At 43.6% G+C, this 27,459-nt stretch overlaps 1 protein-coding gene across 5 annotated transcripts in view; it reads right to left on the minus strand.

Annotated features, from left to right (window-relative positions):
• Positions 1-11,839: 11,839 nt before the first annotated feature.
• The window catches only part of IL2RA (interleukin 2 receptor subunit alpha), a 40,791-nt gene continuing 25,171 nt past the window's right edge, over positions 11,840-27,459 (minus strand). Inside the window, exons 2-9 of one of the 5 annotated variants that reach the window (XM_036908191.2) lie at positions 25,646-25,837; positions 23,117-23,221; positions 20,741-20,953; positions 19,461-19,550; positions 19,027-19,098; positions 17,415-17,481; positions 14,863-15,016; positions 11,840-13,163 (exon numbers count right to left, since the gene is read on the minus strand). In XM_036908191.2, coding sequence (XP_036764086.1) covers positions 14,962-15,016; positions 17,415-17,481; positions 19,027-19,098; positions 19,461-19,550; positions 20,741-20,953; positions 23,117-23,221; positions 25,646-25,837 — 794 coding nt within the window. In that variant the 3' untranslated portion in view covers positions 11,840-13,163; positions 14,863-14,961. Of the gene's footprint in view, positions 13,164-14,862; positions 15,017-17,414; positions 17,482-17,538; positions 17,753-19,026; positions 19,099-19,451; positions 19,551-20,740; positions 20,954-23,116; positions 23,222-25,645; positions 25,838-27,459 lie in introns of those variants that run through there. The other 4 variants (XM_036908190.2, XM_036908193.2, XM_036908194.2 and 1 more) reach the window with 4 other exon arrangements.

Here is a 27,459-nt window from a genome sequence, read left to right on the forward strand (position 1 = left end):
AGCTACTGTAATGGCAGATGATAGTTTTCTGGGTTTCCTTTTTTCATGCTCTTACTCTGATAAATGGAGAGTCCTACCAGCGCCCTAAATTGATTTTGACAGCTAACTGTCCCATGAGGCCTAAATGTCTGAGAGCCACTGCTCCTGTCTGTGGAGTGTAACATCAATTTTCTTTTCTTTAAAAAAATACTTTTTTTTTTGGAGACTTTGTATAAATACGTGGCTCATAAATGGGAAGAGTAAATACCAAGTTCAGGACTGATGTGTCCTCTGGAGGATAGGAAGGGATTGGGGAGGGACAGGAGGCTCTCAACCGATGCCTTCATAATGGGTTTCTTAAGCTGGTCAAGAGCTACACAGATCTAACTATTGATTCTCCATATCTTTGTGTGTTTAAAATATGTTAGACTAAAAGTAATGCATGAAATGTGTGGACCATTAGAGCTCACGGATGGTGAGAGAAATGTAGGCATGGACAGCCCAGGGAGGCAGGTGGTCTGGCTGCTATTAGAGGTGGGCCATTTGAGGCTATTACTGAAGAGTCCTTCCCGAGGCCACAGGGCAAGAAGAAAGCCACAGAAACTTCTCTACTTATTGGCCCAGGAGAACAAGAAGTGAGTCTGAGGGTCTGGGAGAGAAAGTGAGTCACTTTCTCTCCGGGAGGAGAGAGGGCCTGGGATGGACTTTGAGGGCTCAGGATGCTGCCCCTCCAGTGGTGCCTCCTGTCACCTGCGGGGCTGGTTTCAGGTGGAGGTTGCTCTGGGACACCTCTCCTGGGTGGCCTGCTGGTCAGGACCCACAGGGTGGAATGTCTCCTGGAAGCCAGCAGCCGTGAGTTGTCATGAAGTCCTCCTTGCCCCTGACCCTCTGCAGGAGACAGAGAGATGGCTTCCGTGTTGACTCAGAACCCCTTGCAGACCTTTGCTGTTACATACCCCCCGGGTCCCAAACTGGCCTGGCCTCAACGTAGGACTCTGAGAACTGGACAGTGTGTGAGCAGCGTCAGGAGCCAACTCGGCTTGAGGTCACTCTGGGGAAACCCACTTCTCTGAAAGCCACTTCTCTGGAAGCCAGTTTGCCAAGGCTAGTTCTGCAAATGGTCAATCTGCTGGTATTTCCCAATTTACCAAAAAATTATTTAATAAAACACTTTATAACTTTTGCAGAGATCCCCATCAGAGGAGCTATTTTACCAGTTTTTGAATATTCCTCTGAAGTTTCCCTTGTCCAGCGAAGGTCTCCACCTGTTAGTTTTCTGGAGGTGCCCTGTAGTAGCTGTGGTCACCTCTCCTAACGTTGCACCACAGGCTGACAAGGAGGAAAGTTCCCTGGATTTTTTCAAACCGTGTCAATGATTTGGGAAAGGAGACCCAACTCATTTTGAGATTGAGGATTTGTACATGTTTCTGATGTCAAGGGTTTTATGAGTTACAGATGGGCAGGTTTCTCTCTTCTAATAGATTTCCAAGGTAGGCTAATCCTTTAGGGACCTCATGTAAGGGAATTGTACGATATTTGTCTTTTTTCTGTGACTGGCTTATTTCATTAGCATAATGTCAAGGTTCATCTATGTTGTAACATATTACAGAATTTTATTCCTTTTTAAGGATAAATAATATCCCATTGTATATATGGACCACACTTTGCTTGTCTGTTTATTTGTTGGTGGACACTTAGGTTTTTTCCACATTTAAGTTATTGTGGATAATGCTGCTATAGAAATATCTCTTCAAGACCCTGCTTTCAGCTCTTTTGGGTACATACCCAGAAGTAGAATTGCTGAATAATTGGGTAATTCTATTTTAGATTTTTTAGGAACCGCCATACTGTTTTCCATAGCGGTTGTAGCATTTCACATTCCCTCCAATAGTGTACAAGGGTTCCAGTTTCTCCATATCTTTGTCAACACTTGTTATTTTCTTTTTTCTCTTTCTTTTTTTTTTTTTGCTGATAGTAATGCATTATTGTAGTGCTGATTGCATTACACTTCCCTAAGGATTAGTGTTATTGAGCCTACTACCTTGTGTTGTGCTTTTTTTTTTCAGTCTTTTTTCCCTCTGTATTTAATTTTGAAAGGTTTCTTTTGAAGTTCTCTTATAGCTCACCAATCTTAGTATTTTTAAGTCTTTTCCTCTGTTTATTTTGGGTGGTTTCTATTGCTATGTCTTCAAGTTTAATCTTTTCTTCTGTAATATCTAAGCTGTAATTAATGCCATCCAGTGTATTTTTAATCTGAGATATCGTAGTTTGATGTATAGAAGTGTGATTTGGATCTCTACTTAGTATGTACAGTCTTTCCTCTAGCTTTTTAAACAAATGGAATAAAGTCATCATTACCCTTTTACTGTACTTGCCTGCTAATTCTAACATCTGTGCCAATTCTGCTTCAGTTTCGATGGATTGACTCGTACACATTCTGAGTCATATTTTCTTATTTATTTGCATGACTGATGACCTTGATGGATTGTAATTTTACCTGGTTCATTGCTAGGTAGTTTCCTATTCCTGTAAGTGTTCTGGGGCTTTGTTCTGGAATGCAGTTAATCACTGGGGTACACTTCGATGCTTTTGAGTCTTGCTTTTAAGGTGCCTTAGGCAGGATTCAAGCAGCTTTTAGTCTAGGGATGATTATTTCCCACCAATGAGGCATGGCTCTTCAGGACACCCTACCTGATGCCCCATGAATCACGGACTTAAAGGTGCTTCTGGCTGGCTGGTGGGAACAGGCATTAATCTTGGTCCCTGTGAGCTGAGTGTTATTCTCTCTCATCCTTTAAGGTGGCTCTTTTCTTGGCCTTCAGCAGTTTCTTCACACCCATTTGATGATTAATACTCTGCTGAAATGAAGGACCCTTAAGTTGTCTTTCCACAACCTTCAGGCCTCTGGGGTTTCTCTCGGTGTTGCTTTTACTCTATGTCTTCTGGGCCAACTCTGACTGTGTCGGTCTCCCTGGACACTCAGCTCCATCTCCATCTCAGGAAATCTGCTGGCCTTACCTGGATGCTGCCTGCCTGTCCCTGGCCTGAAAACTGTCTCAAAGTAGTGTCTTGCCAATGGGTTTCAGCCCTGGGCAAGTTCACTATGGATTCCATCTGACCAAAGAAATTACAATAGAATGTTCTTGGGGTGAAAGAATTATACCCAACTTTATTTTCACAGTGGCAGCTCAATCACTAGAATCCCATCCACTCAGAGCGAGTTTGCATGCAGCAAGCTGGTCTCTGCCTCTGGGCCTCTCTACCCACGCAGCCATCTTAGTCTCTGTCCTCAGTACTACCACCACCCCAGCCCCATCTCTGCTCACCTGCAGCCTTGCAGCCATACCACCATGTTTCACAGAGCATGGGGCAGGGCTCTTTATATAGACTCAATAACAACATATTGCCCACACATGTGTAGTGAGCTAGCCAGCCAGGGCCAGGTGAGAATCCTGGCCATAGGAACCTTCACTTTATCCACACACACATATTTTTTTCATAGTTATTGATGGAAATGTAGCTGCCCGGGAACCCCAAAGGCCAGATTTAGGAGATGGCAGTTGCACACACTAAAGAACTATGGTACTGGCTGTGTGTACAAATGTTGGACTAGATTAATATAAGATAAATATCTGGGAATTGGTTTAAAGGTAAAATTTCAGAGCCTTGGTCTTTATCACTTTTTGTATGCATTTAACAAAGAAACTTCTTACATACCAAACACACAGACAATAGGAGAAAAGAATCAGCAGCAGTCACTTACAAGGACCAGGAGATACATCTAGAGCTCTGGGGGAGAAGCTCAGGGTTTCTACTTTTCCACCCAGTGCTCACCAGTAGATGTTAATCTCTAGGTCTAATACAGTAAAATACCATTCTTTCCACAAATAGGAACTGATGTTTATTATGTGCATGATACTAAGAAGGAAAATGTGGAATTCTATGAAGTGCAACAAGCTTGAGATATTCTTAGGAGGGAAAAAAAGTAAGATACAAAAAGTAAACTGGCATGGTATAGCTATTAAAAAAACAGTGTGGCAAAAAAAAGAAAAAGTGTGGAAGTTCCTTAAAAATTAAAAATAGAACTGCTATATGATCCAGCAATTTCTGCTCTGGATATATATCCAAATTAAGTAAAATCAGTATGCAAAGAGGTCTTTGCATCCCATGTGCATTGCAACATTATTCACAATAGCCAAGACATGGAAGCAACTTCTGTGTGTGTCCACTGATAGATGAATGGATAAAGAAAATGTTCTATACACACACACACACACAGACATAGAGACAGAGAAATAAACTATTACTCAGCCTTAAAAAAGAAGGGAATTCTTCCACTTCAAGGAATTTAACCTATTATGCAGCAGCCCAGTTTGAAAAAGACAGATGCACCCCTATGTTTATTGCAGCACTATTTACAATAGCCAAGAAATGGAAGCAACCTAAGTGTCCATCAGTAGATGAATGGATAAAGAAGATGTGGTACATATACACAATGGAATATTATTCAGCCATAAGAAGAAAACAAATCCTACCATTTGCAACAACATGGATGGAGCTAGAGGGTATTATGCTCAGTGAAATAAGCCAGGCGGAGAAAGACAAGTACCAAATGATTTCACTCATATGTGGAGTATAAGAACAAAGAAAAACTGAAGGAACAAAACAGCAGCAGACTCACAGAACCCAAGAATGGACTAACAGTTACCAAAGGGAAAGGGGATGGGGAGAATGGGTAGGAAGGGAGGGAGGGATAAGGGCAGGGAAAAAGAAAGGGGGCATTACTATTAGCATGTATAAATTGGGAGGGCATGGGGAGGGCTGTACAACACAGAGAAGTAGTGATTCTACAGCATCTTAACTATGCTGATGGACAGTGACTGTAATGGGGATTGTGGGGGGGACTTGGTGAAGGGGGGGAGCCTAGTAAACATAATGTTCTGCATGTAGTTGTAGATTAATGATAATAAAAAAATAAAAAATAAAAAAAGAAGGGAATTCTGTCATTTGAGACAAGATAGATGAGCCTGGAGGGCGTTAGACTAAGTGAAATAGGCCAGACAGAGAAAGACAAATACTGCATGATCGCAATTACATGTGAAATCTAAAAAATTCCTAGTTTCCCCTAGACAGCTTAGCACATTGTCGATGGAAGAACATCAAAGAAGTATTTCTACATCCTTAAAGATTCTCATATGCCAGTCCTAGCAAATCTGTTGTTCACATTTTCTCTCCTATTCCCATGACTGAGCTTTGGCCTAGCACTTCCTAAGCCTCATAATGGTATGATTGATGTGAAAATTTGGGATAGTCCTATTAAAGTTTAATTAAAATTAAAATAGTACTTGTGAAAATTTAGGATATTCTTATTAAAGATTAATTAAAATTAAAATAATTCTTGTTTTTAGGCCACACTCAAAAAAAGGATGGGTGCTTCCCCTACCTCCCTTCTCTTGGTGACACTTACCTTTCCCTTGGGTTTCATCATTCTCCCCTCTCCAAGGACCCAGTGCAGATAGCTGAGTCCACTTTTGGCTCTAAGGGTCAAGTATGTGGCTCAGGCCTAAGGAAATCAGTCTCATCTTACATCCTCTGGCCACACTGCCAGAGGAGACATGGCTGGGAGACCGGAGAAGCCTGTGGCAGTGCTCAGGTGGGACAGGAAGGCTACAGGGGATGGGCTTGCATATTTCCCTCCCACACTGGGACAACAGAGCAACTCAGAGCTGGTAATTCCCTTCCTTCTGCTTGCTTAGGTTCTGGTAAAACCCAAGATAGCTAGAAAATAGTTTTTCTTGAGGACAGGGCTAGTTAAGGAGAACAGGGTGCCCTGGTATATTTCACAATGGTTCCTTTCCCATCCCCCTGCTGACAGCATGCGGGAGTTTTGCTGTGATCTCACTGTGAGAATCTGGGGCACCTTCTAGAGAAGAAAACTCATGAGAGTGCCAGGGCTCTTGTGACAACATTCCTCCTGGAAGCTTTGCAAACTCCCTGTTCTCCACAGAATACTGACTCCAGGTCTTCAGCCAACTCTAGTAATATGTTAATTTTCATTTTTGGAAAAAAATTCAGCGTCTCATAATAACTCAATAGAATACCAGAAAGTAAGTCACCACACAAACTTAAGGAAGGCCCTCTACCATAAACTGAGGACCTTTCTTCAAAAGTCAAGAATGGAACCAGCAAGGCTCAAAAATTTCAGTGTCAGGACCTCTTTTTTTGTTTGTTTTAATTGAGGTGAAATTCACATAACATATAATTAACCATAAAAAGTGTACAATACAGTGGCATTTAGTGTATTCATAATGTTATTGTTTTTAGCACCCCAGAAAAAAACACCCTGAACCCACTAAGAAATCACTCTCCTAGCCCCTGGTAACCATTAATTTACTTTCTGTCTCTCTGGAGCTGCCTTTCCTGGAGATATCATATTAAAGAAATCATACAACACATGACATTTTGTGTCTGGCTTCTTTCACTTAGCTTAATATTTTGGAGGCTCACCCACATCGTCGCATCTATCAGTACTTCATTACTTTTTGTGGCTGAATAATATTGCAGTGTATGGACAGACCACAGTTTGTTCCTTGTCAGTGGGCATTTGGGTTGTTTCTGCCTCTTGGCTATTTGGCTATAAAACTTGTGTGCTGTAGGAGTTGTGTACAAATTTCTGCATGGACACAGGCTTCCACCTCTCCTGGGTATGTCGCTAGGAGTGGAGCTGCTGGGTTATGTGGTAATTTATGTCTACCGTTTGAGGGCCCACCAATCTGTTTTCCACAGTGACTGCAGCACCATTGCTGCATACATCCCTACCAGCAGTGTATGAGGGTTCCTGTTTCTCCACATCCTTATCAATGTTTGTCAGTTTTGTTTTTGTTTTTGCTTAGAGTCAGTAGGTAAGAAGTGACTCTTGTTGTGATTGTAATTTATTTCTGAAATGACCAATGATGATATGCTTATTAACAATTTGTCAGGACCTGTGTCCATTATTAAAAGGTGTTGGGATTCCAAAGAGCTTTTGTATATGTAGTTTCATCTAGTGATAGCATATTTAGACACTAAAACCAAGAAATTTAAAAAATATTATTTATTAATTCTTTTGTAAACAACAGTAATAAACTCATATGTTAACATCAGAATGAAGACATCATCACATATTGTGTGCATCTGGAAAACTCTACCAAACACTTAGGAAGAGAGTGAAAAAGGAAAATAACATCTTAATAATCATGAAAAACATTTTGATCTCATAGACTTCCCTTCTCCAAAATGCATAATGAGAATTCAATTTTACTCAAGTAAGATAAGTGTGGATAAAGTGAAGGTTGCTATGGCCAGGAGCCTCACCTGAACCTAAACGACCTGATGATGTAACTGCCCTGCTGGTAGGCTACTGCTTCCACACCCATAGGCAATAAACTATCATTGACTGAGTCACTATATAAAGAGCTCTGCCCAGTGCTCTGGGCAGAGGCAGAGATGACGGAGGATTACAGACCTGCAGACTGTTGGATGCAGATGTAATTCTAGTGCTCAACCTATTGCTGACAGAACAAGCTGGGTAATAAATCCTTTCATCCCAAGAATGTTTCATTGTCATTCTTCAGTCTCACTGAATCCATAGTGAACTTTCCCAGGGCTGAACCCATTGGCAAGACAATTTGCAATGTTGGCAGGATTCATTGTTCACCAAGGAAAAGAACAGGCTGCCCTTATGAGAGAGGTGCTTCAGTGGGTTGCCCCTATGAATGGGGAGACAGTTGACTGTCCCCCAGTGGGTATGTGGTCTGAGGTGGCTTGCCTCCTAGAGGGTTGGGCCCCACCCCAGGACTGGAGGCAGGTGAAGGTGATACCTGAGGCAGTAGGGGTATACCTGATTAAGTAGGTCCTTTGGGAAACAGAATGCCCATGAGGCAGTGGGGACTGTGGGTTGGCTGCTTCTCACAGTATTAAAAAACTCTGCAGATGAGAAGAATATGCTACTGAAAGACACACAAGAAACGGCAGCATGAGAATGTGAGCTGCGAACTGTTGTGGATTCATCGAAGAATGAAATGACATTGATACAAGAGGAGGCAGCACAAGAACACTGGCTGCATTCAGAAGGTAAAAAAATGTGTTGGTGACTGAAATGGCATCACTACGAGGCAATGTGAAAGAGGTAAAGGCCATGAAGGAAAAGGACACACCCCTGCAGAAACCACAAGAAGAGGCAGTGCGAGAATGTGAGCTGAGAGGTCCAATGGAGGCAGTAAAAGAGTCCTAACAGAATGAGACAGCAGTGCTGCCAGGTGCTCTGCACGGAGGAGAAGGACATATTCCTGAGGGAAGCACAGGAATAGGTGGCATGAGACTGCCAGCTGCTAGATATTGAGGTGGACTGAGCTAGCATTGCTGTGAGGCACTGTAGAAAAGGTAAAGGATGTAGCAGAGAATGCACTCGGGGGAGGGGAGAGAAAGGTGCCATCAGCCCCAGAAATGGAGGAGCTGGGAAGGGATGTAGGGGTGGTGCTGGAGGCACCGACCCCTCCTCTACTGAAAGCACACCCAGTGGTTGTAAAGAAAATAAAGACACAGCACCTGAGGGTTCCTCCAAGAGAGGAGCAACCCCTTCCCCCTGTCGTGGAGCACTCTGTGCTCTGCCCCTATACTCAGGCTGAGCTGGTGGATTTAAGCTCCCAGTTTAGGCAGAAGCCCTCAGAGTCAATATCAGCTTGGCTCTTGCGTCTGTGGGATTTAGGGGTGAATGGAATTGTTCTGTCTGGATCAGAGATGGGAAAGCTGGCTTCCCTGATGGTTCATCCTGCTTGAGGCAGCAATTACAAAATGCACATCAGATCCCAGGAAATTACTCCCTAGCTGGCTACAGAACCCATCACTGAAATGGCCCCGGTAAAGGTAATAACCACCTATCCCATCATGGGGTGGATACGAGACTGGACCCAAAAGCTAAGGAGTGGTGTGGCACAAACGCCTACACTGGCCATGTGGGGTACATACCTACAGCAGCATAGTGCCTGCTCTAGTAGGCCCTTGACTGAAGAACTCCAATGCTTATTGGCTCCAGTGACATATACTAGTGAAAAGCAGGAAGAATTTACTTTAGAACCATTAGTATCAGAGAGAGTCCTTATCGGGAGAGAAGAGCCCCTAAACCCAAAGATGCATGATATACAGACGGCTCCAGCCATGGGAAGCCCCCAGAATGGAGGGCCATAGCTTTCTATCCTAAGACTGAGACAATATGGATGGAAGATGACGAGGGGAAAAGCAGTCAGTGGGCAGAGTTGCAGGCAGTGTGGCTTGTGATCAGCCAGGAGCCCTCCCCTATAGTTGTCTGCACTGACAGCTTAGCTGGCTATTGGGGCTTGACCCTGTGGCTACTGACATGGTACCATGCCAACTAGCTGGTTGGTCACTGACCCCTATGGGAGCAAGAATTGTGGCAAGACTTATGGGCCTGTGGTCAGACTAAAACATTTATAGAGTATCATGTGACAGGTCATTTGACACTGGCATCCCCAGGAAATGATGATGCAAATGAATTGGCCCAGGTACGTTGGCTAGAAGGAAAGCCTGCCACTGATGTAGACCAATAGTTACATCAATGTTTGTTGCATGTGAGGCAAAAGACAATGTGGCCTATAGCCCATCAGTGGAGCTTGCCTTTGACCTTTGAAGAAGTCAGCAGAGCCTATCAGGAGTGCATTGTGTGCTCTAAAAGGGACTTACAACGAGTTTCACAGCAACATGGGACAATAGCTAAGGGGCCGATACCCCTTGTCAGGTGGCAGATAGACTATATTGGGCCTCTGCCCATGTCAGAAGGGTACCAATATGCCATGACTTGTGTGGACACAGCTACTGGACTTCGGTTGCTTTTCTACATATTGTGCAGACCAACAGACATCCAAAAGAGGCCTGGAGCATCTCTTTTCAGCCTATGTCTGGCCACAGATAATTGGGTGATCAAGGCACCCACTTTACTGGACATGCACTACAAGAAAGGGTGCAACAGTTGAGAATTGAATGGAAGTTTCATGTGCCATACAATCCTACCATAGCAGGCATGATAGAGAGGTACAATGGTTTGTTAAAATCTGGACTGAAGACAGACACCAGTAGTCTGCAGAGATGGTCAGTCCACTTATGGACAGTGCTATGGCATTTGAACGAGAGACCCTGAAAGGGAGCCCTGAGCCCTGTAGACATGTTAACACATATGGCTGCCTCCCCTATACAACTGCAAGGACAAACCAAGGAAGAATCACTGAAGCTGAGGTTTGGCCACCAGAATAGTATCTTGCTGCCAGCACCAACTGCACTGAACCCCAGAGACTCCATTGAGTGGACATGGCCTTGGACATTTTGACACATGGACTAGTGATGACTGGCCTTCCTGGCCCCTTGGGGACAAAGCCTGGAAGCTGGCCTCCTGTGTATTTCTGGAGTAACAGAAGAGTGCCCCCCCCAACCCAAATCAAAGTGGTATATCCTGAATGGCCAGATGGTAGGAACATCTTACCGGGGAGTTTTGTTTTATCATTATGGCCGGTGCGTGCACCTCCAGTAGCACTATATATAGACCCCTTAGTAACCCCCACGAAGAGAGGGGTAAAGGTATGTTATACCAAACCTGGTTAGGGACCCCCTTCCTGCTACAGTCCTATCACAGGACCACTCTCTTGCATGCATCCTACCTAATGGACAAGATTTGCTTATGTTGGTGTCATTAAAACATGTATCTTACTGCCCTTAAGGTCTTTGTGGATTTTGCACATACCCTAGCAAAGACAAACAAACAAACAAAAAACTGCTACTCGCTGGGGTGCATGGAGCTCCCTATCCATACCACTACTAAGTGTGAGTCATGAACTCATCTGAGTAGAACTGGTTTTAAATATAGCTGAAATAACCGCCTCAGTCTTGAGGATTATTGTAAATTTTGCTACCTTTATCAAAATTTTGTTGTATCTTAATTTTTGTTACTGCCTCTATGTTGTTGTTATCCTCTATTAGTGTTGTGGAATCTGGTTACAATGCCCCAGCTTTCTCTCACAGGGACCATTGAGGAAGATTGAGAGCATGTAGATTGTGAGGCGAGAATCCTGGAGGGGTGGAGTGTGAGGAAGTTGAAATTCCTATGGCCAGGATCCTCACCTGAACCTAAACTACTTGATGATGTAACTGGCCTGCTGCTAGGCTACTGTCCCCACACCCATAGGCAATAAGCTATTATTGACTGAGTCACTATATAAAGAGCTCTGGGCAGAAGCAGAGATGAGGGAGGGTTACAAATCTGCAGACTGTTGGTTGCAGATGTAATTCTAGTGCTTGACTTATCACTGGGAGAACAAACTGGGTAATAAACTCTTTCATCCCAAGAAAGTTCCATTGTCATTCCACAGTCTCACTGAATCCATAGTGAACTTGCCCTGGGCTGAAACCCACTGGCAAGACAAAAAGTAAATTAAAAAAAAATTTTTTTTTTGTCCTGAGATCCCTCTCAGCTTTACTGAGACAACATATGGAGTGGATAGATGTTGACAGCAGAGGCTGGTCTGTGCTTGGTTGGTTACAGGACAGAAAATGGTTCTTTGGTCTGATAAAGACCTGATGACACCTGCCCACCCCACCTCCTTTCTTTTTTTAATAATGCTTTCCTGCCCTTTCAGAAATGAAAACTGGCTGCTGGTTTAAACTTTTCATTAATCCCTTTAATCATATGATTTTATTCAACCAGGACATCTGAGGCAACCAATTTGAGAATTGGTATCTTATTCAAGCTCCTGATCACAAACTGATCAGACTGAAACCTCAGCACCTAAAGATTACCTTCTCAGTAGGAATTGGGGGTGGGGGGTGGGGTGGGCATGGAGAGATACAACCAGTGGTCCTCAAAGTGTGGTCCCCAGCCAGCACCATCAGTACCATCTGCAGCTTGTTAGAAATGTAAATTCTTGGGCCTCACCCCAGATGTCCTGACTTAGAAACTCTGGACGTCGGCCCAGCCATCTGGGCCTCCAGGTGATTCTGCTTTGCTAAGCATTTTGCTAACAGTCTGAGAACCATCGGTGTAGCTGCTCCAGAGTCACGTTCTTACCATGGTCTTCGTCCTCATTCCCCACTGCCTCCTTCTTTCTTTCCTCCCATAATCACTGAATGTATTGATCCTTTATGTGTGTTTTTATGATAGTAATTTGGAAATACACACATTTGCAGATTGCGTGTCTATCTGTAAACATCAAATTCGTGCAGGCCAAATTCTGAGTATCATTTCTAGCAATCCCAAGGAAATGAACTCTTGAAGAGCCTGTTAGTAATGTACAGGCGAAGATTTCTTCATACACTTTGGTCACATGCTTTATATACTGGCCACCTGGGACCAGTTTATCCTTCTTTTCCCAACTTTAACTCCAGTAAAATCCTTTCAAATATTGAAGTTCTACACTTCTAAGGGCTTGGTTGCCCTCTTTGTTGTTACCCTGCCTTGGTAATTCTTCCATGGCCTCTGTTCTTTGAACTTCAAAATTGAGGGTTCAGGGGAAGAGGGCTAGTTTAGAGGACTGAGCTAAGGACAAAAAGATTCATAGTTAGCAGTCTGGAGTTCTTAGAGAGTGTTCATTCAGGAATATGACTGGGAGAATGGGCTAGTCCAGCAGAGGCTGGGAAGGGAACTGCGTGGATCATGTGACAAGGTGCAATTTCATAGGACCTTACACAGGGAGTGTGTGTGTGTGTGAATTTACATTAGTGCTAGGGTTTTCCTTGGATTTCTTGACTGGGAAGTTGGGATGACATTAACATGAGGCTTCTTTTCTTTATACTCTATGTGGTATGGAGAGAGTTCCATGCCATTCAAGCTTTAATTAATACATATACATGAAAATAAGACTGAGAGTTCTAGTTGTTCCTTCCTGTTCTTCCAGTGACCTTGGAAATGCTGCCTAGAAGCAGATCAAGCTCACTGGTTGATACTACAGAGCTTCATGGTGGGTGTGCAGGTGTCTGGTGTTCTGTGAGGGACTTCAGAGCTTTCCAGATCCAAGGGATCACAGGAGGTGCCTCTTGGGTGAGTGTTTGACTTCTTTGATTTCACTTGTGCTCCATGACTTCTGTGGGCTGTTCTTGGCTTCTTAGCACTCTTGGTTTTCTAGATTGTTCTTCTACTCTTCCTCCTGTAGTGATATAACTAAGTAATAGTCATAGGTGTAATATTACACCAAGAAAAATGGGTTCCCTCCCAAACTGATGTGCTGGAGCATTCAACGTAAGCTCCCACTGACCTGCTAACTTTAGGTTCCACCCCAGGGTACCATTACCTTCCCACATGTTGAAATCTGACCTCAAGGCCTCTTCCGCCCTCCAGAGGCTGAGATTGGCTGCCCCTGGGTTCTTGTGTACTACTCAGCCCCTCACCTTCCATTTCATCCTTGTGTTTGTGACCACATGGTCCCACTATTGATTCTCTAAAACTACTTCCTTAACCTTCACTTCTGATCAGCCGCCAATACTGCTACCTTGACCTCCTTTGCATATTTATTGATTCTTCTCCTCCTTTTTAACTTACACCCACTGACCTAGTTCATGCCCACATCATCTCTTGTGCAGATTTATTCCGTCATAACATAACCAAATTGCTCCCACTATTACCTGCCTCAAAGCCAGACCACTCAGAGAGTCGGTGCTACCGCCTGTCCTATAAGTAAAGCTTCTGGGGTTCTCTGTAGCCCTCAGGACAGAGTCCAAGCCCTTCAGTCAGGTGTGGTCTTCCATGTCTTGGTCAGTGTGTCACTGTCCATCCCCACAATCTCATGTTCCCACCACCCCATGTACTTGACAGTCAGTGCTTAGAGCTGCTTGGTGTGTCCCAGACATCTGTAGCTGTACCACTCTGCTTTCCTCTGCCCATTTTCCCTGTGCTGAGCAGTGACTCCTGCCTTTCTTTGACTTCATGCATCTCAGGCACCATCAGCTCCAAAAGCCTTGCTAGCACCACCCATGTAGGGCTAAGTGTCTTTTCTCTTTGCTCCTATAACACATCAATTTTAGGCTGTAACAAATTATATTTAAAGTCTCTATTTTTTTCTCTTCTCCTCTGCTCATCTACGAGCTCCTGAGAGCGGGGACCATTTGTTTTTATCTTTGGTCCTTAGCAAGAGCCTGGTACGTAGCAAATATTTTTGTAATAGTTTTTTTCTTTTATTGAGATACAGTTGACACATAATATTGTGTGAGTTTAAGGTGTACAATGTGCTGATTTGATACGTTTATATATTGCAATATGATTATCACTGTAGGGTGAGCGAACACCTCCATCACCTTCACATAACTGTCATTTTCTCTTTTTTGTGGTGAGAACATTTAAGGTTTAGTCTCTTGGAAACTTTGAAGTTTATAATATAGTATTTTTTACTATAGTCATGGTGCTGTGCATTAGATGCCCAGAATTTATTCATCTTCTAACCGCAAGTTTGCACCCTTTGACCAACATCTAAGGAGGAGATATTCTATAAAAAGTTTTTTTGAACTATTTAGAGAATAATAGCTCCAGAAAAGGTATAATAAAAGCAACTAATTGTGCTAAATGATTTTCTTGAGTTGAAAATTCCTAGTTTCTAGCCACTGGTACACTTTAAGAGCTTTCTCTGGTGGTGGAAATGTTTTGTATCTATGTTGTCCAATAACATAGCCACATGTGGCTGTTGGACACTTGAAAATAGGACTAGTGCAACCAATGAACTGAATTTTTAATTGTGTTAAACTTATTTAAGTTTAAAGTTAAATACCCACATGTGACCAGTGGCTACTTTATTGCACAGCACAGTCCTGGACTTCCACCTTACTTAGCCCAAGGAATACCTGGTTACTTCCTACCTTGCTCTGAGCTCCCATGGAGCAAGGCTCCAAGAAGTGGTGTGTTGGTGAGTTTAATAACCAGTTTTCTGAAAAAGTTTGCCTGGCTCCATGGTATAATTACTCCCACCATGCCCAGCTCCAAGCTACCAATGTGACATCAGCATACAGAAAACTGGATTGGAAAGAGATGGGCAATAGCAAAGAATCACATAGTGTTTTCTTGATATAGACACAATAGGTAAAAATAACTCTGAGAAAAAAGAAAGTAGTACAATATAAAATAATTATAAAGTGATTAATTTTGAGTATTAACTTTGTTTTTAATATAATTTATTTAATTATAAGTTCATATACTTAAATTTTTTATAATGGCTCTGCTTAAAAACACTCAGCAAAATTCCTGAAAATTTAACTTTTGGCTCTTAGGAGCCAGTGTAGGCCACTGTCACTTATTACTGGCTAGTAATTGCTCAAAAAATAAATGAAGTAAAGTAGAATCAAGTAAAATAAAATAAAATAATAACATGTAGGGTTTCTGTTTGGCCACAAGAGGGCATTATCAGGCGAAATTAGATTGGAGGAAGGCTTTGGACTGGCTTTCTTGACGGGGTCAGTCTGAGATCTCTAAGTCTCCTGGAAGATTTTAATTCTGGGAGGTATTGTGGGAACTCATATAGTTGCAGGCCATTCTTTATTTCACAACATAAACTTCAAACCTTTACCACACCGAAATAGCTTCATCCCCTTGTGTCTGAAGGCTTTAAGGCTTTAAGTTACCAAATGAAAATTGCTCTATAGACATTAAGTCTTGTCAGTGAGGAAAGGAGGAGACAAGTAACGAGCGTTTACATTGTGTCAGGCCCCTGACAAATGTCATCTCATGTAATCCTAAAAGAATGCCTCCGTGATCACCTAGCCTAGTACTGGAATTGGTAGACTGCCAGGCATATGAATAATTACTAATATAATAATCCTACAGGGCTTATCCTTGTCATTGCCAAATAGTTTGTACTTTTTAATTCACCTGAGGAAAATTAGCAATATATTGTGGGTCTTATGACAAATATAAGAATGGAAGAAATCTGATGATTTCTCTCTGGCTGGTCTAACTACAGGATCTAAGACCTTTGCTTTTTGAAGGGTATCTATGTCTTCTTAGAGTCTTACTAGGGAGTTTATATCAGGGTTGGCCAGAGTGCCCTCTAGGGTGTGTTGGGGACACCCTGGACAGTCGAGATGTGACATAGTAGGTCTCCCTCAACCACTGTGTAAAGGGAGGAGAGACTGGCGTGTGTGTGTGTGTGTGTGTGTGTGTGTGTGTGTGTGTGTGTGAGATTGTGTGTGTGTGTGTGTGTGTGTGTGTGATTGTTCCACTCTCTTGATCCATAATACTATTAGTCTAGTGTAATTGTTCTCAAAGTTTAGTCCCTGGAGCAGCAGCGTCAGCTCCACAAGGGGATTTTTTAGAAATGCACATTTTCAGGCCCACCCTAGACCTGCTGAATCAGACCTGCAGTGTGTGTTTTAACAAGCCCACCAGGAAATTCCGATGCCCACTCAAGTCTGAGACCTGTTGGCCTGGTGCAGAGTTGTCAAAACTAGATGTGTATGTATTAGATGCATCCTAGGAACTTTAAAAAGGTACTGATGTCCCAGCCACAAAAGGTCAGATATGGTATGATTCCATTTATGTGAAATGTCCAAACAGTCAACCCCATAGAGATGGAAAGCACATCAGTGGTTGCAGGGAATGGGGGGAATGAGGAGTGGGGAAACATGCTGTTTCTTTTTGGAGTGACAGAAATGTTCTCATGTGTGATTAGATAGTTTGGGTATATACACAGCAGTGCTGAAAACCCTTGAATTGTACACTTAAAAATGGTTAAAATGATTAATTTTATCTCAACTGAAAAAAAAATAGCACTACTGTCTGGGGCCCATCCCCAGAGACTCTAGTTGGGATACAAGCATTGGTATTTTAAAAAATCTCTCCTAGTTGTTCTAATCTGCAGTCAGGGTTGAGAATCTAAGTTAGTGCAATAAGGCCACACATGGGCCATGTCTAAGTCAAGGTAGCTGTGGTGTGAGTGACTGCAGTGGGGGATAGGGAGTGAAGGAAGGGAGAAGTGCGATGGATGCTGCCTTTGGTTCCTCTCTAGCCAGGGGATCAGGCAGACAGGTCTGGGGCTCTACATTCATAGTGTGTTTGACCTCTGCTATTTGTGCAATCTTGCCTACGTTGCTTAATCTGCCTAAACTGTAGCTATTCCAAAGGTTTCTGAGGAGATAGATCGTGATCATGTTCAGCAGATAAGCATTGAGCCTGGAATACAGTAGTGGTTCAACAAATGTTAGTCTCCTTTGCGTTCCCATTTCCCTGTGGCTTCAATACCTACTGATTGACTCCTTAGAAATGCGTGCATTGGCCAGTTCTCTGCCACTCCCTGAGCTGCAGGAGGTTAGTAGGAGAATGAGATGGGCTGGGGGCCAGGGTCTCTGCCAGGGGCTTTCCCCACACTGGGCTTCACCACCAGCTTGGGCAAGGCCTTCCTGGAGAAGACAGGACTCACCATCTCCTCTGCCAGGTGAGTCCACTTAGAAGGAGGACACTGATCAGCAGGAGGACGCAGCCAGCCACTGTCAACAGAGAAGCAGCTCAGCAAGGCCTGTCCTGGTGAGGTTCCAGAGCAGGCTGAGAAAGGCCCCCCAGGAGCAAGGATTTCTGGGAAGAGGTGGGCACTGTAGTTTCTGCTTTTCCCATCTCAGAATGTAGCTCTCTCCCTGGAAGGGCCTGGTGAAGTATGGAGGGTTCCTCAAGGGACTGGCTGTCTCTGGGGGATGAACTGACAGGCATGCTCTTCAGAAAGGCTCAGAGGCCAGGCCTCAGTTAAGGAGCCATGAGTGAGGCCTGCAGCGGGTAAAAGAAACGTTGCACTATAAAGATAAATGATAACATAAGCATCTCTGGAACGTGTTCATAGTTCCCAAATGCTGCTTTCCTATGTCCTAGAGTGAGCAAGCTTTCTATCATCCATCCATCCATCCATGCATCCATCCATCCATCCATCCATGCATCCATCTATCCATCCATTTATCAACCTTAGATATACCTCAAAGCCTGTTTCTCTTTTTCTTTTTCCCAGCTATAGCTGATAAATAACATTGTGTAAGGGTAAGGTATACACTGTGATGATTGATACACTTGTGCAGCTGACCTTTGAACAGCATAGGGGTGAGGGGTGCCAACAGCCCCCACCCCCCAGCATAGTCAAAAATCCACATATAACTTCAGACTCCCCCAAAACTTAACTACTAATAGCCTACTGTTGGCAGGAAGCCTTACTGATAAGATAAACAGTCAATTAACACATATTTTGCATGTGTTATATATTGTATTCTTACAATAAAGTAAGCTAGAAAAAAGAAAATATTTTTTCAAATTGTCTCAAATATCCCAAAAAAGTTTCCAATATATTTATTGAAAATCTCTGTGTGTAAGTGGGCCCATGCAGTTCAAACTTTTGACTGTATATTGCAAAGTGGTAATGACTGTAGCTTTAGCATAATCATCACATAATTACTCCTATCACATCACGTCATTACCATTTCCTTTTTGTGGTGAGACCATTTAAGCTCTACTTTCTTAGCAACTTTCAAGTATATAATGCAGCATTATCAGCTATAGTCACCATGCCCCACACTAGATCCCAGAACTGACTCATCTTCTAACTGCAAGTTTGAATGTGTCTCCATCTTTCCCACCTCTGGTAAACACCATTCTAGTCTCTGTTGCTATAAGCTTGTTTTTTTTACCCCTCAAAGCCCCTTTTTCCCTCCTACCAAGAAACAACTCTAATGTTTACGGGACATATTTTCTGTCTTCCCTGGTTATACTGCATCCCTCCCACTTCGCCTCGGCCCCACACGCCCCCACAGATGTAGGACTAGTTGGGAGGAAGTGCCTGGAGCTGTCTATGGCTTCACTCACAGCTTACTATAACCCATTCCTGTGATTGCTTAGGTTAATATCTGGATTACTCTTTTACTCTTACAAGCATTATACAGTGTAAGGAGTGAGTCATTATACTAACCAACTAACTAATCGCCAACCACCAACCACCAAGTTGCATGGCCCACAGTGTCTGTCTGCTGTACGTTGTCAGTCAAAGCAGTCCTACCCACCTGCTATCTGGTACTTGACTGCAAATATGAACGTCTCTATGGTGGTAGCCACTTCTGTATATTTTTGAAAATCTGTGCAGAAGAGAGAGGGGAGGATGCTCAGTTTATGCTAATTATTAGGCTGTGCAGGCTGGAGAGAGTTAGGGCTGCTCAGCTGATGGAAGGAGTGTGAAGCTTAGAGAGGCCATGGGTGGGCTTCTTGTTCTTCTCCTCGAGATGCCGCCCTCGGGCCTGTTTCTCCTCTTCCTGACACTTGATTTCTGCATGTTTGAGGACTGCGGGGTTAGATGCGGGCGCTTGGTGATCTTTTACACCTACGGGGCAACTCTGCCTGGCTGCCGGAGGGCTGCTCTGGGCCACCAGCCTTCCCTTTCTTGCACCTGGCTTTATGGCCAAGCTCACCTACACAGAAACCCCAGCCATACCTGTAGTACTTGTGGTGCCTGTGGGGCCTGTCGTTTTTAAAGGACAGGAAGTGTCACTCCCAGGAGGAGCAACAGTACTTGCTTGAGGCTTGTCCTCACCTGGAGGAGAGAAGAAAAGTGGAGAGTGGGGGTCCCACAGCACGCGTCCATCACAGCCAACCCAGACACACCAGCTAAGGGGTGTCTCAGTCTGGGCACAGTATCTGGGGGTGCCACACACAGCTCCGCATCCCAGTCACTGGCAAGCGGGCAAGTGGCCCCAGAACCACCAGGTGAGAGGCAACTCTAATCCCAATCCTGGCTTTCCATGGAACTTTGAGTGACTCTCTCTCCCCAGGCCTCCTCCTTAGCCCTGCTTTCCATTTGAGGCTTGGAAACAGGTCAGAACAACACAAATACCATGGGACCATTGCATGCAGTAGACATGCACACAGTAGACATAGCCTTTCTGTGTGACAGGCTCCCCATTCCTCAGGGGTGTTGTTCGTTACTCAGGACACCGCTCCAGCTCATCCTCCTTTCAAAAGGAGGCAACCCACACACCCTGGCTGGCAGTGGCTCCCTGGAGGCAGGCCGTGGGAAAGAAACACAGCAGCCCCAAAGAATCCAAGAGGAAGACATGGGATGTGGGGAATGTGTGAGCAAAGGAACCAGTAACATTAAGGCTAAATGTAAGTAGCTTTTCATTATAGAAATGGTAATGTGATTTCAGAATGAAAATCAACAGAGGTGGGTTGTATGTGTGTGTAAATGAATGAGTGTGTGTGTATGCACATGCACACACATGCACATGTGCTGAAATAAACTCCATCCCTGCACATTTGCACTTTTAACAAAGTGCAGGTAGGAACTGCCCAAGAGGAAGGAGCATGCTCACAGTACAACACTGTACAGACAATGAACTTCCGTTATATATCAGTAAGCTAGAATCATGGGGAAGGCAGGCTGGACTTTTTTGAATGAGAGGAAGTCTTGGCTTAGAAGACAAAGTGGAATTTCAGAATCAGCTGAAAAGGTGCAGCATTTTCAGCAGTGAGGGGAGCTTGGGGATACTCGAAAGGCCTTTTCTGCTCTTCATCTCCTGCTATCTATCCCCATTCTGGGTACAGGGGACCTGAGACGATGGAGACCTTAGAGTTTGTCTAGTCTGTTTTCTGGACTGAGAAAAATCAGAGGCCCAAAGAGCCTGAGTGGCTTGCCCAAGGTCACAGAGCTGGTGGGTGAGGAATTCCACCCTGGTCGACATGGTGGAAAAAGCAAGGCAGTGGGCCTGAGAAGCACCACCATACCTGGGAACTGACTCCCCCTTTCATTTATGCACTTGAGCTGTGGCCACGTCCACCTCGTCTCCCCGCAGTGCAGTTTGCAGATGCTCTCAGCAGGACGTCTCTGCTGGGCCCTGAATCCCTGGGCGCACTGGTAGTGAACTGCCTGCCCCACCCTGAAATGGTAAATTCTTTCCGAAGCTTCATGTTCCCACGGTGGGGGCTCCCCGCAGTGGCCTGGAAGAGGGAAAGGAAACTCTGAAGGCAGCTTGAGGAAAGCATTGTCAGTAAATCCAAGTTGCTTCTTCCCAGAGAGTAGACCTTGGTTCTCATTCTATTGTTTCATGCATCTGTTCATTCATTTATTCATTAATTCTTTCATTTAACCAATATGTATTGAGAATGTCTATATGTCAGGAACTTTGCTAGGCACTTAGTGGGAAAGCACAAAGACCCAGTCATGCAGGAGCAGACGGTCTATTGGGTAAGAAAGATACATGGAGGCAGAATCTGCTGAGGGCCATAGTTGAGGAATAAATGCTTGCTATGGGAACCCAGAGGAATGAGTAATTGCTTCTGTTGATGGTGAGGATTTTGATAAGTAGGCAGGAATGGAAAGGGCAGACTTAACCCAGGGACAAGGAGGCATTCGAGCCAAGTGGGGCCAGTGAAATGTGAAGATATCCGTGGCTCTCCACAGCTAGTGAGAAAGCACGTCCTTGGGCTGAAGCTCATGATCATCTTGGGACCATGGCAGAAGGATCTGACAAAGCCAAAACCAGGAAGAGAGAAGGGTGAAGAGAATCCTGGGGAGGGGGGCCCAACCTCTGGTCAAGCCACGCCTGAAGCTTGCCCCACAGAGGCTCCTGTTAAGGCCTGTGAAAATTCCCCATGCTCACTAACTTTCCACTCACCCAACAAAAACCCAAGCCTGACCGCCCGTTAATCTCAAGGATCATGACCTGCTCAGACTTAATGTCAGGATTCCCCACCCCATGCCAGTCCAGATGTATGGGACCACATGTACTGTCTACCCCCAAACGTGTGAAACTGTACCAGTGCTCTGGCCTTCCACCGCTTGAGCACCCACTATAACCTCTTCAGCTTCCCTAAATAACTCCTCTGTCCCAGCAGGAAGCTGAGTGGTCCCTCCCTAAATGGTATGTTCTAGTCTACATCTTGCAAATCACAACTGAACTTATGTTTTAGTTGCAGAATAAAATTTCTTTTACAGCCAAAAACATTCATAATGGTCTGAGCCTGTCTGAGTTAGGTTTGCTCCTTTCAAATGAAAATATCCAAATTGATGCAATCTGTGAACTGTCTCTTAGCCAGACCAGCTGGTTATCTCTTGAGTAAGGGCAGTAAACATTGACCTTTGGAAAAAACCTTTCAATAACCGTGGAGGTAGTATGGGAGGAGTAGAGAAGAACAGAAAAATAAATGACTTTTGAAACACCATCCTAGTACAAAGTTGGAGAGATTAAATGGTTAAAAACATCATTTTGCAACAATGCCCCTGGATTTGTCTTTTTTTTTACATAATGGAAGCTGCAAATAAATTCAAACTAATTTAAAGTAAGTAATCAGTAGACAGATTCCTAGTCTAATTTCCAAATTATGTGAGTTTCGCCAGGCCCTTTAACTTCTCCATGTCTCAATTGAAGTAGTTCTCCTGTCCCCCACTTGCTAGGTTGTAAGGTTCAAATGAGATTGTATATAATATGATAAAGTTCTTTGTAAGTTTATACAATTAGCATAGGTCTAAGGTCTTATAAGGTCAGCTGCTCCCCCAAAAGCTCTGGTTTTCCTGAAATTATGACTTGACTTGAAGATGATTCATTCTGGAAAGTTGTGGCAGCAACTTGGTACTCACAGTGCTCACTCATCCACAGCCCACTAGCTAAGAGGGGTTTGTGTGCAGCATCAAGACTCACCCTACATGGCATGGCATAGCTTACCACTCATAATGTCCATAAGAAACATCTTGAAATAAATTGCTTTGCTGGCAGTTCATTATCTTGTGGTTAAGAGAAAAACACAGAGCATTTCCTTAAGGGCAGGGACTGTTGTCTACTCATGTTTCTATTTTGTCAGCAGTGCCTGGCACAGTTAGTCCCGACTTTTGGAATTGAACTGAATTCTGTTTGGCCAGCTCTCAAACCAGGAGGAAGCCCAGAGCCCAATCACACAGGCTCTGGCTGCTATAAGAGTGGCTTGAAATGCTGAACCTGGAAATAGTCTGTAGATGCTATGCAATAGTTCTTGTCCACATTACGTCCTTAGAGGAGAGGTTAGCAGGATAGACTTTCCTCCTTTGCGGGACACATCATATACCTGCAAGAGAGCGGTTGGCTCCTAGAAATCAGCCAGATGATAGTGTTCAGATTCACCTCTTACCTGGAAGGTTGACTTGGTCCATGGGCTGCATTTGGCTTTGCATTTCTGTGGTTTTATTTTCCTTCTTTTCTTCAGGAATAACTTGTTTTTCTCTGTTCCCAAGGGCTAGAGAGTACGGATGGAGTGAAGCAAATAAATTCACAGATGCTTAAAATAGAAAACACTCTGCATGTATTCATTTACCCAGAGTATCTTTCTAATGCCCTTGATGTGCCAAGTGGTATTGGGGTGCTGGGTTTACAGATGAGCCACATGCAATCCCTGCCCTTGGGTGCCCTCAGTGGGGCCTGCTCACACCCAACCCAGCACTGGCCTGTTGGTACCCATGTGTGTAATGACAATGGCTTACAACATATTTCTTAAATAACTGAAAGCTTTTCTGGTGGAATTTTTTGAGTATGTATGTCTCCCCAAAAGGGATTCCGTTCTGGCCACCAGCCCTGCCGACATTGTACATGGGTGTTTATGAAGGCAATGAGGAGTGCTCTGACTCAACAATCCACTGACTCCTTTGTTTCCCTGAAGCAGTTCATTTAAAAGTTAGAGAGATGTAATCCAAAGCAAAAAAAAGAAAACCTCTCCTACAACACTCCTCTCTATTGTAGAGAGTTTGGCAAAGGAGCTGAGTATGGGCATAGTAATGAGGGGGCAACAGGATTCCAGCTTAGGGTCACGGAAGGGATCTGCTATGTGCATCAGCAGAGCTGCAATCTCCAGACTGCAGGTCATACATGGTTAAGGGGGACAAAGGTCCCTATGGCTCACCAACAGCATCTCCAGGTTAAGAAATAAAAAGACAAGTGAACCTGCCACTATTCACCACATCCTAATATCACAAATGGAACTAAAGACCTACTAGGGAAATGGGGCTCCTGGGAGAGCCTTCAGGATTCAAAGGAGAAAGTTCAATGGCAAATCATGGTATCAGATCCACTTAGGTTTAGAAAGTCTTGGGTGTCAAATTCCACTCCAAGGAGGTGATCCACCTACAATATCCAAGCAGTTGGCTCCGCCATCTCAGCTTGCCCCCACTAGCCACAGGGAGGTTTGGGACCCTTATTCCACTGGTGATTCTGATCACAGCTGATGTTGAGGATCAGAAGTCTCTCAAGCCGTGTTTTGATGCCCAGAAATAAAGAGATTCTAAATGAACAACTTCCTTTGCCTCTCAGCTTCTCTTATGCTGATTTGGAGCCTCACCTGCACACCAGTCTGACCAGCCTGTGGGCTTGTTATTCTCCTCACTCCCCAAGCCCACAAGGGCTTTGCAGGGCAAGAATAAGAGTCAACAAACTTCTGAGGATGTGGGGCCTTTGGGGAATATCCCTTATGCTCTGGAATGCCATCTCCGGACATGAGGCTGGGGAAAGCTCTGGACTGACCGTAACTTCTGCTTGATAATAAGTTGGCCCTTGAACAACATGGGTGTGACCTACATAGGTCTACTTATATGTGAGTTTTTTCAATAAATACATTGGAAATTTTTTGGAGATTTGCAACAATTTGAAAATCATTTTCTTTTCCTTTAGCTTAGTTTATTGTAAGACTACAGTATATAACACATATACATGTTAAATCAACTATTTATCTTATCAGGAAGGCTTCTGGTCAATGGTAGGATTAGTAGTTAAGTTTTGGGGATGTCTAAGGTTATCCACATATTTTCGACTGCACAGGGGTCAGCACCCCGACCCCTTCACTGTTCAAGAGTCAACTGTGTAGTTTTCCTCCAAAGAACTCCCCCAAAGGCCCCATGGCACCCTGAGTGGAAGATGTTGGTCCTCAATTAGACTCCAGAATTCAGTAGCATGAGCTTCTCTTCCCTTTTTACCCTGGCAGGCAAAACATGTCTCTCCCACTGCCTCTATTTTTCTACCCAGAACTTCTTTAGCGCTGCAGAGATGGTCACTGAAAAGGGGCAGGTGGGGGGTCCTGGGCAGCTGTTAGGGGTTCACATTGCTGTGTTACTGGAGGCAGAGTTAAGATGAGGTTTCATCAGCCAGGATGTGGGTGGTATGAGGTAGGTGCTTTGGAAACCAAAACAAAAGAGAGTTAATTCAGCCTTACAGGTAAATATTGCCCACTAGAATTGTTATTATTTTTCATATTCTTTATATGGGCTCATTCTGACTGTTCTTTTTTTATTTTTTATTTTTAATAAAATGAACATAACCGAATTTTACCACATTAACTATTTTAAAGTGTACAATTCAGTGGCATTGAGTACATTTTCATTGTTATGAACTGGAATTATTTTTTAATTGTTCACTAATAATTCATGTCTGTTCTCTCCGTGCCTCCGAAATACAAGTTCCTTGAGAGCTGGGTATCTCGGTGCCTAGACCAGCCCTCAGGACCAGGAGATGCTCCTTCAGTGTTTGCAGTGAATGAATATTCCAGGAACCACTCAAATTCATTTTCATATAGTTTGGGCTGGCCAACTTTTGTCTATAGGGCTGAGTGAACAAAAGCTCACACTTGACTACAGCTCTTCTCTTTCTCTAGATAATTACAAAAGGAGACACTTACAAGTCCTTATGCACTGACATTTGTTTTCCCAGAAAGTGTGGCTGGAGTTTCCTTTACAAAGCATGTAGGGAAACCTGTTGCTTATTCTTCGGAAGCCTTTCTTGCAATGGCAGTTTAATATGGTGCCCTCCTTGTACGTGAGGGCTTTGAATGTGGCAAATCGGAGATGTGGTGGGTTGTCATCACAAAACTCTGCAAGGAAGAAGCAGCATGTTAGGAGTTCAGGAGACTGCAGTCACACACGCACATATTTTACCATGCAGTGATTGAATTGTGCATTTTTTCCCTTTAAAGGATTTATTTATAACCTCACTTTTTCCAGCAAAGAAACTAAGGCTGTTGGCTTTGTTCTCTAGAAATCTGTGTATCAGAGACAGTTCAAAATCTAACTTCAACCAAATTTCTCTCCAAATACAATGTACTTTGAACTAAATGAATAGATGTGAATGAGGTTTTATTCTGAATACGCCTCACGGCAAGCAAGTATAGAAAGAAAGAGGAGGAGAGAGGGGCATGAGGACAGGGAGGGAAGAAAGCCAGGGAAATTGAATTGAGCGACAAAGTTTGTCCATGAGAAATACTTTTCAGAAAGTAAGGACTGGCAGGTTTTCTGTAATTAATGATTCTGTACCTTTTTTTGCAGGGGTCTGAGGGGGAACGTATATACAAAGTGCTTTGCTTAATGTCTGCAAGTAGGAAATGTGTGTCTCTCACCCACCTACCCACCTCTGAGGTTAATTCCTTCTCATATCATGAAGATCTGACCTTTCCTCCACTCCCCAAGATGGACACTGGCTTCCCACTAAAGACACTGGAAGTAGGGGCCCAATGCTCAACTGTTAACAGGAAAAAAGGCACTGCTCTAATCAGAGAAACGATTCCATTGCATCTCCTGCAGCAGGTTCTCCTGCTTCAAGAGATCAAATTTTTAGGGAAAATGCCACAGGCTGGGTAAAGGAAGTGAAGATGAAAGATCACAGGAAACAGGACAAGGTGAGAAGGCACAGCCAGCCTCTCCACCCACCCAGCAGAGTGGGCATGGGGTCTGGGCTGGTTGCGGCACTCATTGCTGGCAGGGCACAGTCTGCTGTTGGCTTATTAATCACCCAGGCTGGAGTGAAGCTTCTGTGTGCCTTTATACTGGGCCCACCATCTTGTCATGGAAGATTCATTTTTTTAAAAAAAGATGTCAATTTACTTTAAATTGATAATAACTGCAGTGGAATTACAATTTAAAAACCTGATACACATTTTGATAGAAGTTTGGCAAGTTTAGATTTCCCAAAACCTCTTTAGAAACACAAAAGACCTAAATTTCTAAGACAGTCCTAAAAAGATATACAAATTTGGAGGATTCACATCATTTCATATCAAGATATTCTATAAAGCTGCAGTAACCAAGACAGTCTATATATTGGTAAAAAGATAAGACAACAGAGTAATGGAGCAGCCCAGAAGTAGACTCATACATGTATATTCATTTGAGTGTTTTACAAACATGCTGTGGCAATTCAAGGGAAGGAAAAACTCAGCAAATGCTTCCAGAACAAATGGTTACATGTATGGGGGAAAAAAGAACCTCATTCCACATACAAAAATTAATTTCATTAATTACAGCTAAACATCAAAGATCCATACACTAGATCTTTATGTTAGAGATGTAACTATAAAAGTTAAAACTATTAAGCTTCTAAAAGAAAATAAAGGCAAAGAGCTTTGCAAGCTAGGAATAAGCAAAGATTTCCTAGAGAGGACACAGAAAGCACTGACCATAAAAGAAAAGTAAATTAAAAGCTCTTCTCATCCTAAAACAT

This window comes from Manis pentadactyla, chromosome 3 (assembly GCF_030020395.1).
Source record: "Manis pentadactyla isolate mManPen7 chromosome 3, mManPen7.hap1, whole genome shotgun sequence".
Lineage (NCBI taxonomy): Eukaryota > Metazoa > Chordata > Mammalia > Pholidota > Manidae > Manis > Manis pentadactyla.